General features: G+C 41.6%; 2 protein-coding genes across 3 annotated transcripts; both read left to right on the forward strand.

Annotated features, from left to right (window-relative positions):
* The first annotated feature begins 30 nt into the window (after nucleotides 1–30).
* Nucleotides 31–7,821, forward strand: LOC102409599 (tripartite motif-containing protein 64-like). 2 transcript variants are annotated; one of them, XM_006075182.4, is made up of 5 exons: nucleotides 31–207; nucleotides 1,557–1,971; nucleotides 2,497–2,592; nucleotides 4,725–4,955; nucleotides 7,142–7,821. In XM_006075182.4, exons 2-5 carry the CDS (start codon nucleotides 1,561–1,563, stop codon nucleotides 7,199–7,201), a joined length of 798 nt encoding a protein of 265 aa, XP_006075244.4. In that variant the 5' UTR covers nucleotides 31–207; nucleotides 1,557–1,560; the 3' UTR covers nucleotides 7,202–7,821. The 2 variants fall into 2 exon arrangements, with proteins under 2 accessions (XP_006075244.4, XP_044799330.2); XM_044943395.2 differs by having other exon boundaries at nucleotides 7,196–7,821.
* Nucleotides 3,106–3,991, forward strand: LOC102406345 (40S ribosomal protein S19-like). Its single transcript, XM_025285199.3, has 2 exons — nucleotides 3,106–3,144; nucleotides 3,531–3,991. Exons 1-2 carry the CDS (start codon nucleotides 3,121–3,123, stop codon nucleotides 3,942–3,944), a joined length of 438 nt encoding a protein of 145 aa, XP_025140984.3. The 5' UTR covers nucleotides 3,106–3,120; the 3' UTR covers nucleotides 3,945–3,991.
* Nucleotides 7,822–13,447: the final 5,626 nt, after the last annotated feature.

Below are 13,447 nucleotides of genomic sequence, written 5' to 3' on the forward strand. Positions count from 1 at the left end.
TGGGCGTGGTCATTGGAGAATATAAAGCATCCAGCAAGAACCAAGCTCAATCTTCTCTGGAGCCCTGAGCTGTGGTGTGTGGAGTTGGCTGAGCTGTGAAGACTTTTGAAAGCTTCTGCCACCAGCAGCGGAGCACCTAAATCCTGAACTGAATTTGAGAGTTACCCGCTGAAAAGGAGTGGAAATTTTTATTAACTACAACCGAAGGTGAGTTCTGATCAAGGTAGAATGAAAATCTGATAAGTTAAAAATAAAACTTTAATGGCAGTCCTGCACACAAAAGCTAGTTGTATTTATTCTGTCAGTACTATCTAAGTTTGAGCACTTCCTCAAGCATTGATTCCATGTGGGATTTGCTGACAAGTAACTTATTTTTATCCACACTATATCACGTAACGTCCTTATAAAATGTGAGTAAAAATAGAAAATTAGTAAATATTGTTGAGATGATTAAAGCAGTTAATCTATAGGAAAGGATTTAACTCAATGTTGAGAAATACTAGGCAACACATATTAAGTTCTCCTATTGTTTTAATATTATCATGGTCATTGATGCTATCAGTCTACAAATGATTATATTTATGCTGACTATTGTTTCCTGATTATTGTGATACTTGAACATTCACCAGTTCAAAATATGACATACTCTGATGATATGAACCGACTCCAGGAAAACTTGCTTTCCTGAACTAGAAATGACATTTTTTTCCCTTCTTTTTGTGTTGAAAGGAGCAGTTTTGTTATTTAAGTTGGAAGCGAGCTCTGAACTCTTTAGTGTTAAGACATCAGATTAAAGCCAACATTGATTTTATGAAGTTTAAGTTCTTTTTAAACAAATTTCTTTGTCTTTAGAAAAGCACTTCTGTCATTTTGATGACGGAAGGAACTGAGGCCATTAGGAGAGAAACGAAGGGTGTGCTAGTGTGGCTTCCAGTCAGGGAATCCTAGAGAACGAGAGAGAGACAGACAGGTTCTGTGTGTGCTTCTGTCAGAATCAGCTAATAAAAGTAACTCTGAAGTCATCCCAACACTTACTCTCCATTCTAATCTTTAAGGGGCTTCCCAGGTGGTTCCATGGTAAAGTATCCACCCACCAATGAGGAGATGCAGGAAACACAGATTCAGCCACAGAGTTGGGAACATCTCTTGGAGAAGGAAATGGCAACCCTTTCCAGGATTCTCGCCTGGGAAATCCCAAGGGCAGGAGAGCCTGGTGGGCTACAGTCCATGGCGTGGCAACGAGTCAGACAGGACTGAGCACACTCACACTAATCTTTAAGCTTCTCCATGTATGAATAATTTTAGAATGATTGAAATCCTGGTTTATTTTAAACAAAAAAAAGTTGCTAAGGACTCTTATTGTATTTCATCTTTTGTATACTAGTTCAAATCCATGGTGTATATAGTCACCATTTCTAGGTTTGTTCTGGGGAGGTAAGTAAATAGGGAAATTAGAGTTCAAGACAGGATTATGTCGAAAGAATTTATCTTTCCTGATGAGGGCAGAAGAAAGACTTTTTCTCTTACCCTCTCTTATTTCTTTCTTTAATTTTCAGAAACATGGATTCAGACACACTGCAGATCTTCCAGAGTGAACTCACCTGCTCCATCTGCATGAACTGCTTCCTGGACCCCGTCACCATAGACTGTGGGCACAGCTTCTGCCGTCCCTGTCTGAGCCTTTGCTGGGAAGAAGGCCAGACACCAAGGAGCTGCCCTGAGTGCAGGGAAATACCAGAGTGGTCCGATTTCAAAACCAACATTGCCCTCAAGAGGCTGGCTTCCCTTGCCAGACAGGCCAGAGCTGACCACGACCACAGCTCTGAGGAGCAGATCTGTGTGACACACCAGGAAGCCAAAGGCCTCTTCTGTGAGGTTGACCAGACCCTGCTCTGTGGGCCCTGCTCTGAGCACCCCAAGCACGCAGCTCACAGCCACAGTCCAATACACAGGGCTGCTGAGGAGTCCCGGGTAGGTGATGCCTCTTGAGCAGTTTGGGATCTAGAGGCTCCTAAGTCAGAGAGGAAGACGAGGATGCTATGATGGTGGTGGGGATGGAGATAGTGGAGGTGGGATTTCTGAATGTGGATCCTCACATATAGTGTGTCCTCTCAGTGTTGTTGCCCAATTGTCCACACGTGTGGAAATGCAGCATCCCGGGGCAGGTGGCACCAGGGACATAGGCTTCTGATGGGACCTTGAGGCTTTCTTAGTCAGGCTATATTAAAGTGTGAGACTTAATTTTTTAGGAAATAGATTCCATTATTGTAAAGTTCCCCCAGTTCTCTAGTATTTACTTCCGTAAAGTCACAGAAGTAAATACTGATACTGATATACTTTGATATCAGTATTAGAATCAAAGTAATGTGGAAAACTCTGACCACAGCATTCTATGCAAGATTTCCATGTAACCAACAACTGCCTTTCTTCATCATGAACAGGATGAAATTTATGGTGTCATCTTCTGGGTCACTAAATCTCCTGGGTATTTTGCAGGAGAAACTTGTGAAGAGAATGAGAACTTTATGGAAACTGAGAGAAGAAATGAAAATCAGTCTGAATCAGGAAGCTAATAAAACTCAGTCATTTGAGGTAAGAATAAAAATGTTCCTATTTATTTGTATAGACATTGATATAATTCTAGATTTTAGGTCCATTTAAGTTTCCATTAAAGGATATTTGTCTCTTCCCTGGAAAAGTAATAGTTTAAAATGACTTACTGGTAATCACAATTAGAACAAGCTAATGCAAGTTGCTTTTCAACAGTGTGTTGAAACACAAAGACTTTTCTCTGCATACAAATATCTGTATAGTCTAAGGCTATGGTCTTCCCAGTGTTTATGTATGGTTGTGAGAGCTGAACCATAAAGAAGGCTGAGCGCTGAATAATTGATGCCTTTGATCTCTGGTGATGGAGGAGACTCCTGAGAATCCCGTGGACAACAAGGAGATCAAACAAGTCAATTTTAAGGGAAATCAACCCTGAATACTTGTTGGAAGGACTGATGCTGAAGCTGAAACTCCACTACTTTGGTCATATGATGTAAACAGACAGTTCATTGGAAGAGTCCCTCATGAAAAAGAGTCCTTTCCCCTGGCTGGCAGCACGGAGGCCGCACGATGCCTGGAGTTACTGTAAAAGACGTCTTGAGAGTCCCTTGGACTGCAAGGAGATCAAACTAGTCAATCCTGATGGAAATCAACCCCGAGTATTCATTGGAAGGATTGTTACTGAAGCTAAAGCTCCAATACTTTGGCTACCAGATGTGAAGCGCTGATTCACTGCAAAAAACCCTGATGCTGGGAGAGATTGAAGGCAAAAGAAGAAGAGAGCAGCAGAGGAAGAGATGGTTAAATAGCATCACCAACTCAATGGACATGGATTTGAGCAAACTCTGGGAGGTAGTGAGGGACAGGGAAGCCTGGCATGCTATGCTACTGTCCAGGGGTCACAAAGAGTTGGAGACAACTTAGCAACTGAACAATGACAATAAATATGGCAATGAATCTAAAAAAAAAAAAAAAAAGATGTGAATCAGCAGGAGTTCTTCAGAGCTCTGGCAGCCTTCCTCAAAAAGTCCGGGAAGCTGAAAGTCCCTGAATGGGTGGACACCGTCAAGCTGGCCAAGCATAAAGAACTTGCTCCCTACGATGTGAACTGGTTCTACACACGAGCTGCTTCCACGGCACGGCACCTGTACCTCCGGGGTGGCACTGGGGTTGGCTCCATGACCAAGATCTATGGGGGGCGCCAGAGGAACGGCGTCATGCCCAGCCACTTCAGCAGAGGCTCCAAGAGTGTGGCCCGCCGGGTCCTCCAAGCCCTGGAGGGGCTGAAAATGGTGGAAAAGGACCAAGATGGGGGCCACAAACTGATGCCTCAGGGACAGAGAGATCTGGACAGAATCGCTGGACAGGTGGCAGCTGCCAACAAGAAGCATTAGAACAAATGATGCTAGGTTAATAAATTGCCTCGTTCGTAAAAAAAAAAGGAGGGGGAGATTGAGGGTAGAAGAAGAGGGTGTCAGAGGATGAGGTGGCTGGACAGTATCACTGATGAAGGATCATGAACTTGGGCAAACTCCGGGAGATGGTGAGGGACAGTGGAGCCTGGCATGCTGCGGTCCATGGGGTCACATAGAGTCAGACACGACTGGGCAACTAAACAACAACAACAAAAATGCAAGTTAGCTCAAAGAAAGCTAGTACATAGGAAAAGCAAGGCATGAAAAGTATTCTTAGGCCAAATTTTGAAGATTTGAATACACTTTCTCAGACATGGAAAATAAGATGACATTGCCCTAAGAGTGACTCTGAAAGAGAAGATAAAAATATAGTGTTACCTAGAGGAAAAATAGAGCATATTTTATGAACTGTGGTAGATGGGGTTTATCTCATGAAAGAATATTTATAAAAATCAGGGTAAGGAGCAAGAGGAAAACAAGCTTCAGGTAAGAGGGGAAATAATTGATGGAGTAAGAACCCTGAAAAATCTTCCTAGGAAGGGAACCTGGGACTCTTTAGATGGTTTGATTTAAACAAGGAAAGAGAATAGGAATTCAGAGAAAGGACGGACAGGAAGGACCAGCAAATATGCAAGACCATTAGATGTGTGAGGCAGAAAGTTTGTAAAAAAAGGTTCTCAATGGTATTAGGGAAATAATATTCGAAGCTTTCTTTTGAATGTGAGCATAAGTAATCCTTTGAATCCACTGTCTCTGCAGAATTATGTGGCCTTAAGGAAGGCCATGATTACAGTTCAATATCAGAGGATACCTCTGTTGCTTCACGAGGATGAGAAACTGCATCTGGAGGCCCTGGAGCAAGAAGCCAAGGAGATTTGTCAACAACTCAAGGGGAGTGTGCTCACAATGACTCAACAGGGAGAAAGTCTGAGGGAAAGGTACAGACAGCTGACTGAGATGTGCCACAAGCCGGACGTGGAGCTGCTCCAGGTGAGAAAGGAGGGTCCATCCTCAGAGAGAGACACTCTTCTAGACAAGTTGCTGTAACATTGAAATGTTACCTCACATATGGTTACTCTCAGCTGAGGGATGGTACTCCTTGACTCCCATTATATTTCTCAAATCCCTCTCTCATCATATCCTGGTAATCTTTGAAATATTTTTGTCCTTTTCCTAGTTCACATAGGACCAGATTTTCCAATGTGGTCAGGAGTACTATCCAGACAGATGATCCAAAATCAGCAAAATTCTGTGACCAGGGGACAGTTAACTTTCTTGGAGTAAATCTCAATATACGTTCTGCTAAATCCTTATCACTCTCCATTATCTCACACTTCCTGGGGACACTAAGGTTTTGCCAGTTTTCTATTCAAGATTGTTAGAAATCATCATCTGTTCCACTTCATTCTATAAATCCTTCTTATGGGTCCCTGTTTTGCTTTCATTGTTATCATAGATGGTGAGATCTCTTTGGGAGTAGCATGGGATCCCAGATGTGGCTGCATCATTGCACACACTCTTCCTGGCCTCCTTCCTTCCTTAATGTGCCCTGAGGAAGCCCATTATGTTCTAGTTTAATCTCTGTTATTAAGATAGCTTCTGACTGTTCCTTAGAAGAGAATGAGAAAGTAATACCTTTTCAACAAACAGAAGTAGGAAAGAAGATACAAGGGGACAGAAATCTCATGAATAATCTGGTCTTTTTTCCTTGCAGTCCTTGGGAAGTGTTCCTTCTTGCAGGAGTAAGTCAGTGCAGCACCACCTGCCCCAGCCTGTAGTTCCTGAGCTCAGTGTGTGGCCCATCCCTGGACTCATAGACTGGCTCAGACAATTCCAAGGTAACAGGCAGCCCTCTGGTTGGGGAGCTGAATGCGTGTCTCTGTTCATGTTCTTTCTGAGACTTTCCTCATTGCCCAACCTGTGGACTTATTTTGGGAACTTTTATAACCAAATTTACCCTTAGAGTAGACTTCCTGTAGCTCAAACGGTAAAGAATCTGCCTGCGAGGCAGGGGACCAGGGTTCGATCCCTGGGTTCAGAAGTACCTCTGGGGAAGGGAATGGCAACCCACTCCAGTATTCTTGCCTGGAAAATTCTATGGACAGAGAAGCCTGGCAGGCTATACTCCATGGCATCGCAAAGAGTCGGACGTGACTAAGTGACTAACAATACAGCTTTATAGTAGAATAATACACAATGTTGGGCTGGCCAAATAGTTCTTTGGGCTTTTTTCCATAAGATCTTAAAAAGAAGAAATCTTGGCAAACTCTCTGTGTATATACACTTGCTTTTTCCCTAGATACCAGTGTTTCTCACATATATATCTGGTATCTAGGGGAAAAAGCAAGTAAATAATGGGAAAAGATAATTGATGTCCAATGGCAGGCTGGCATGCTGTTGACTATTTCCTTGAAATATGCAAGTCTGTCTGTACATTTGGTACATTCCAAGTTTTAGGGAAGGGAGGTTATTACTGGTTGTGAGATATTTGGAGAGTTTTAAGTTGGTCTATAAAATGATTTGTAATAAATTCAAAACATGTTTTCTGGACATTGAACAAAATCCTCTCTATGATCAATTTTATTACAAACAAGCATACTATGAAATTTTATAAAGTTTATTAGCAAGATTGGCAAAGTAAGCTGGCAACTTATTTTAATAGATTTATGCTTCTTTTGTTTTTCAAGGTATAAGAGCAGAAAATTCTCACAAAGAACCACTTCAAAAATATGATTTTTTTAAAATTTTAGCTTAATCTTGAATTCTTTAGTGAAAATCCTTGTCAGGAAAAGTGATCACTCTTGAAGTTATCACTGATATTATATTTATTATTGAACATTTTCTAATGATATGTGCAAACTACTTTTTTTTTTCTGATAGTAAATTTTATTTAATTGCCTATTTCAAATGTTCCAGGGAAAACAATAGCCAAAACTAAGCAGTAGGTCTCCTAGATAAAAATCATGTTTTCTCCCATTAGTCTGGCTCAAATTTTCTTCTTACGAAGACAGACAAGAAGATCTTAGACTGCACTCTTGCATTCTTCATGCTCTCTTGCTGTCCTGCCTCCAAGTTCTACTCATAAGCTAAGAAACTCAGACACTGTATAAAGCTCATGCACAGCAGGAATTTAAAACACCATTCGTTAATATAATTTTGTTTCCTTTTTCCTACAGTGTACATTGAGTTGCGTAATGAAAGAGTCACTCATCACCTCCCTGTGTTTGAAGATCTGAGATGTCTTCTGGCTGGTCCTGATGGTCCTGATGTCGACTACACTCCACCAAGATCTAAATATTTTCTTGCCTGGGGAGCTGAGTCATTCACTTCCGGTCAGCACTACTGGGAGGTGGATGTGGCGGGCTGTTGCAACTGGGCCATTGGACTTTGTAATGACTCCTGGGCAAGGGAAAGTGACATGGCCCTTGATTCCAAGGGAATTTTTCTACTTCTTTGTATCAAAGAGAACAGTCAGCACAGTCTCTTTACCTCCTTTCCACTGTTACCTCAATATGTCAAAAAGCCTCTGGGCCAGGTGGGGATGTTCCTGGATTATGATGGTGGACTCCTGAGCTTTTATGATGTGGCCAATAGTTCCCTCATTTGTAGTTTTCTCTACTGCTCCTTCTCATCACCACTCAAACCATTTCTTTGCTCTAGATACCCATGATCAGAGGTCAAAACTCTGACCCCGGGTGTCAGGAATGTGAATAATTGAGGTTGTTAAGTAAGTGCCCACTTGACTTTCTGAAACTTCACCTTTCTTCATGAAATGTATTGCTTGATTTTTTTTAAGTTTGATATGTTAAGTGCATAAATTTATTTCTGCTTTCATGAAATAAAATCTCTCCTGGAATACTGTGCAGTCATTATTCTATGTCCTGTGTGTTCACTGGTTTCTTGTCTCCCTGGAGATCAAAGAACACCTGTCATGCTTTCCTAACTGTGTGTGGTAAAGCAGGAACACAGGGCTCTTTTGACCGGCAGACTTGGAATTCTCATCTCCCTGCTATGCATCTCTAACATCGTTTTCCTTCATCATGTCTCCATTTCAAAACCATTATTAATAGATATATTGTTAAAGTTGCCAGACTAATTAAAATCATCTTGCTGGATAGACTCGGAACATCTTATATTTTTCTTTGCAAAGCTAACAGCCTAATATTGGCCATCCCATCCAGTTTACCAATTATAAGAAGGTTTATCTGTTTATGTACAGATAAATTCCACACACATAGCACAAACATGAAAGTGAAAGTGAAGTCGCTCAGTCGTGTCCAACTCTTTGCGACCCCATGGACTGTAGCCTATCAGGCTCCTCCGTCCATGGGATTTTTCCAGGCAAGAGTGCTGGAGTGGACTGCCATTGCCTTCTCCAGGGGATCTTCCCAACCCAGGGATCAAACCCATGTCTCCCGCATTGCAGGCAGACCCTTTACCATCTGAGCCACCAGGGAATCTGACTGAGTTGATAGAGAAACTACATCATATATAAAAACATAATCTACACATTTTGAAAAGCTTATTGAGCTGGAGAAATCTCTCCCTGGCTTCAGAATATACTACAAACTACAGCAATCAAGAGAGTACAGTACTGGCACAAAAACAGAAATATAGACTGGTGGAACAGGACAGAACTCCCAGAGAAACCCACACACGTATGATCACTTTATCTTTGACAAAAAGGCAACAGTATAGAATGGAGAAAAGACCGCCTCTTCAGCATGTGGTGCTGGGAAAACTGGACAATTGTATGTAAAAGAATGAAATGAGAATAATTCCTTTACCATGGACATATGTGCTAAGTCGCTTCAGTCATATCCAACTCTATGGACTATAGCCCTTCAGGCTCCTCTGTCCATGAGGATTCTCTAGGCAAGAATACTGGAATGGGTTGCCATGTCCTCCTCCAGGGGATCTTCCCAACCCAGGGACCAAACCCACGTCTCTAATGTCTCCTCCACTGACAGGTGTGTACTTTGCCACTAGTGCCACCTACATAAAAATAAACTCAAAATGGATTAAAGACCTAAATGTAAGGTCACACTCTGTAAAATTCAGAAGGAAAACATAGGCAGAACAGACTTTGATGTAAACTGCAGCAAGGTCCTTTTCGACCCACCTCCTGGAATGAAAATACAAATATTTTACAAATGGGAGCTGATTAAACTTAAAACTTTGTGCACAGAAACTTCCCTTGTGGTCCAGCATTTGGAATCCCTATTGAAATCAGGGGATGAGGGTTTGATTCCTGTTCAAGGAAGTGAGATTCCACATGCCTCAGAACAACAAAGCGGGAGCCACAACTCCTGAGCCCACATGCTCTGAAGCCCGTGCAACACGACCATCGAGCCTGCGGGCCACAACCAGAGACTCTGTGCTTTGCAATAAAAGATCCTGAATGATGTAAAGGGGATCCCATGTACAGCAACTAAGATCTGCGGGAGCCAAATAAATAAGTAAACATTTTAAAATGTTTTTTGTACAGCAAAGAAACCATAAATAAGACAAAAACACAACCTTGAGAACAGGAGAAAACATTTGCAAATGAAGCAACTGACAAAAGTTTAATGTCTAAAATACATAAGCTGCACGTGCTGCTCAATATCAAATGATGAAACAACCCAATCAATAAATGAATGATTAATATGTGTCTTGGGGTGTTTATCCTTAGGTTTATCCAGTTTGGGACTCTCTGGGATTCATGGACTTGGGTGGCTATTTCCTTCCCCATTTTAGGTAAGTTTTCAACTATTATCTCCTCAAGTATTTTCTCACGACCTTTCTTTTTGTCTTCTTCTTCTGGGACTTCAATGATTCAAATGTTGGGGCATTTAACATCGTCCCAGAGGTCTCAGAGGTTCTCTTCATGTCTTTTAATTCTCCTTTTTTCCCTCTCTGCTTAATTAATGATGATCAAACACAAATATTAAAAGCAGTAAGAGAAAAACAACAAATAACACACAAGGGGATTCCCATAAGGATAACAGGTGATCTTTCAATAGAAAGTCTTCAGGCCAGAAGGGAATGGCAGGATGTACTTAAAGTGATGAAAGAGAAAAACCTACAACCCAGAGTACTATACCCAGTAAGGATCTCATTCAAATATGAAGGAGAACCTGGACTGGCAACTCATTTCATACATGATATTTTACATGTTTCAATGCCATTCTCCCAAATCTTCCCACCCTCTCCCTCTCCCACAGAGTCCATAAAAGGGAGGAGGGAGGAGGGTTCAGGATGGGGAACACATATATACCTGTGGCGGATTCATTTTGATATTTGGCAAAACTAATACAGTTATGTAAAGTTTAAAAATAAAATAAAATTAAAAAAAAATATGAGGGAGAAATGAAAAGCTTTATGAACAAGCAAAAGCTGAGAGAATTCAGCACCACCACACAAGCTCTTCAACAAATGGTAAAGGATCTTCTCTAGACAGGAAACACAGAAAAAGTTTATAAACTTGAACCCAAAACCACAAAGTAAATGGCAACGGGATCATACTTATCAATAATTACCTTAGATGTAAATAGGTTGAATGCCCCAACCAAAAGACAAAGACTGGCTGAATACATACAAAATTAAGACCCCTATATATGCTCTGTACAAGAGACCACCTCAAAATAAGGGACACATACAGACTGAAAGTGAAGGGCTGGAAAAAGATATTTCACACAAATGGAGACCAAAATAAAGCAGGAGTAGCAATACTCATGGAGAAGGCAATGGCACCCCAATCCAGTACTCTGGCCTGGAAAATCCCATGGACGGAGGAGCCTGCTAGGCTGTAGACCATGGGGTCGCTAAGAGTGGGAAACGATTGAGCGACTTCACTTTCACTTTTCACCGGAGTGGCAATCCACTCCGGTGTTCTTGCCTGGAGAATCCCAGGGATGGCGGAGCCTGGTGGACTGCCGTCTATGAGGTTGCACAGAGTCGGACACGACTGAAGTGACTTAGCAGCAGCAGCAGCAATACTCATATCAGATAAAATAGACTTTAAAGTAAAGGCCATGAAAAGAGACAAAGAAAGACAATACATAATGATCAAAGGATCAACCCAAGAAGAAGACAAAACAATTATAAATATATATGCACCCAACATAGGAGCACTGCAATATGCAAGGCAAATGCTAACAAGTATGAAAGAGGAAATTACCAATAACACAATAATAGTGTGAGACTGGAGCTATCCCACGTTGAAGGTCAGAAAGAGTGGAGGTGAGGAGATACCCCTCATCCAAGGTAAGGAGCAGTGGCTGCATTTTCCTGGAGCAGCTGTGAAGAGATACCCCAAGCCCAAGGTAAGAGAAACCCAAGTAAGATGTTAGGTGTTGCAAGAGGGCATCAGAGGGCAGACACACTGAAACCATACTTATAGAAAACTAGTCAATATAATCACACTAGGACCACAACCTTGTCTAACTCAATGAAACTAAACCATGCCCGTTGGGCAAACCAAGACGGGCAGGTCATGGTGGAGAGATCTGACAGAATGTGGTCCACTGGAGAAGGGAATGGCAAACCACTTCAGTATTCTTCCCTTGAGAACCCCATGAACAGTATGAAAAGGCAAAATGATAAGATACTGAAAGAGGAACTCCCCAGATCAGTAGGTGCCCAATATGCTACTGGAGATCAGTGGAGAAATAACTCCAGAAAGAATGAAGGGATGGAGCCAAAGCAAACACAATACCCAGCTGTGGATGTGACTGGTGATAGAAGCAAGGTCCGATGCTGTAAAGAGCAATATTGCATAGGAACCTGGAACGTCAGGTCCATGAATCAAGGCAAATTGGAAGTGGTCAAACAAGAGATGGCAAGAGTGAATGTCGACATTCTAGGAATCAGCGAACTCAAATGGACTGGAATGGGTGAATTTAACTCAGATGACCATTATATCTACTACTGTGGACAGGAATCCCTCAGAAGAAATGAAGTGGCCATCATGGTCAACAAAAGAGTCTGAAATGCAGTACTTGGATGCAATCTTAAAAACGACAGAATGATATCTGTTCGTTTCCAAGGCAAACCATTCAATATCACAGTAATCCAAGTCTATGCCCCAACCAGTAACGCTGAAGAAGCTGAAGTTGAACGGTTTTATGAAGACCTACAAGACCCTTTAGAACTAACATCCAAAAAAAGATGTCCTTTTCATTATAGGGTACTGGAATGCAAAAGTAGGAAGTCAAGAAACACCTGGAGTAACAGGCAAATTTGGCCTTGGAATACGGAATGAAGCAGGGCAAAGACTATAGAGTTTTGCCAAGAAAATGCACTGGTCATAGCAAACACCCTCTTCCAACAACACAAGGGAAGACTCTACACATGGACATCACCAGATGGTCAACACCAAAATCAGATTGACTATATTCCTTGCAGCCAAAGATGGAGAAGCTCTATACAGTCAACAAAAACAAGACTGGGAGATGACTGTGTCTCTGATCATGAACTCCTTATTGCCAAATTCAGACTTAAATTGAAGAAAGTAGGGAAAACCACTAGACCATTCAGGTATGACCCAAATCAAATCCCTTATGATTATACAGTGGAAGTGAGAAATAGATTTGAGGGCCTAGATCTGATAGATAGAGTGCCTGATGAACTATGGAATGAGGTTCATGACATTGTATAGGAGACAGGGATCAAGACCATCCCCCTGGAAAAGAAATGCAAAAAAGCAAAATGGCTGTCTGGGGAGGCCTTACAAATAGCTGTGAAAAGAAGAGAAGCAAAAAGCAAAGGAGAAAAGGAAACATATGAGCATGTGAATGCAGAGTTCCAAAGAATAGCAAGAAGAGATAAGAAAGCCTTCCTCAGTGATCAATACAAAGAAATAGAGGAAAACAAGAGAATGGGTAAGACTAGAGATCTCTTCAAGAAAATTAGAGATACCAAGGGAACATTTCATGCAAAGATGGGCTTGATAAAGGACAGAAATGGTATGGACCTAACAGAAGCAGAAGATATTAAGAAGAGGTGGCAAGAATACACAGAATAACTGTGCAAAAAAGATCTTCACGACCAAGATAATCACGATGGTATGATCACTCACCTAGAGCCAGACATCCTGGAATGTGAAGTCAAGTGGGCCTTAGAAAGCATCACTAAGAACAAAGCTATTGGAGGTGATGGAATTCCAGTTGAGATATTTCAAATCCTAAAAGATGATGCTGTGAAAGTGCTGCACTCAATATGCCAGCAAATTTGGAAAACTCAGCAGTGTTAACAGGACTGGAAAAGGTCAGTTTTCATTCCAATCCCAAGGAAAAACAATGCCAAGGAATGCTCAAACTACCACACAATTGCATTTGTCTCACACACTAGTAAAGTAATGCTCAAAATTCTCCAAGCCAGGCTTAAGAAATATGTCCACCGTGAACTTCCTGATGTTCAAGCTGGTTTTAGAAAAGGCAGAGGAACCAGAGATCAAATTGCCAACATCCGTTGGATCATGGAAAAAGCAAGAGAGTTCC

The sequence above is a fragment of the Bubalus bubalis genome, chromosome 5 (genome assembly GCF_019923935.1).
Source record: "Bubalus bubalis isolate 160015118507 breed Murrah chromosome 5, NDDB_SH_1, whole genome shotgun sequence".
NCBI lineage: Eukaryota > Metazoa > Chordata > Mammalia > Artiodactyla > Bovidae > Bubalus > Bubalus bubalis.

What these genes read in the sequence shown, in the direction of transcription:
- LOC102409599 (XM_006075182.4), top strand. Translation starts at nt 1,561, where the DNA reads ATGGATTCAGACACACTGCAGATCTTCCAGAGTGAACTCACCTGCTCC. An exon ending in GGGCTGCTGAGGAGTCCCGG is followed by an intron (nt 1,972 to 2,496) that starts GTAGGTGATGCC and finishes GGTATTTTGCAG; the next exon opens with GAGAAACTTGTGAAGAGAAT. An exon ending in ATAAAACTCAGTCATTTGAG is followed by an intron (nt 2,593 to 4,724) that starts GTAAGAATAAAA and finishes CTGTCTCTGCAG; the next exon opens with AATTATGTGGCCTTAAGGAA.
- LOC102406345 (XM_025285199.3), top strand. Translation starts at nt 3,121, where the DNA reads ATGCCTGGAGTTACTGTAAAAGAC. An exon ending in CTGGAGTTACTGTAAAAGAC is followed by an intron (nt 3,145 to 3,530) that starts GTCTTGAGAGTC and finishes AAAAAAAAAGAT; the next exon opens with GTGAATCAGCAGGAGTTCTT.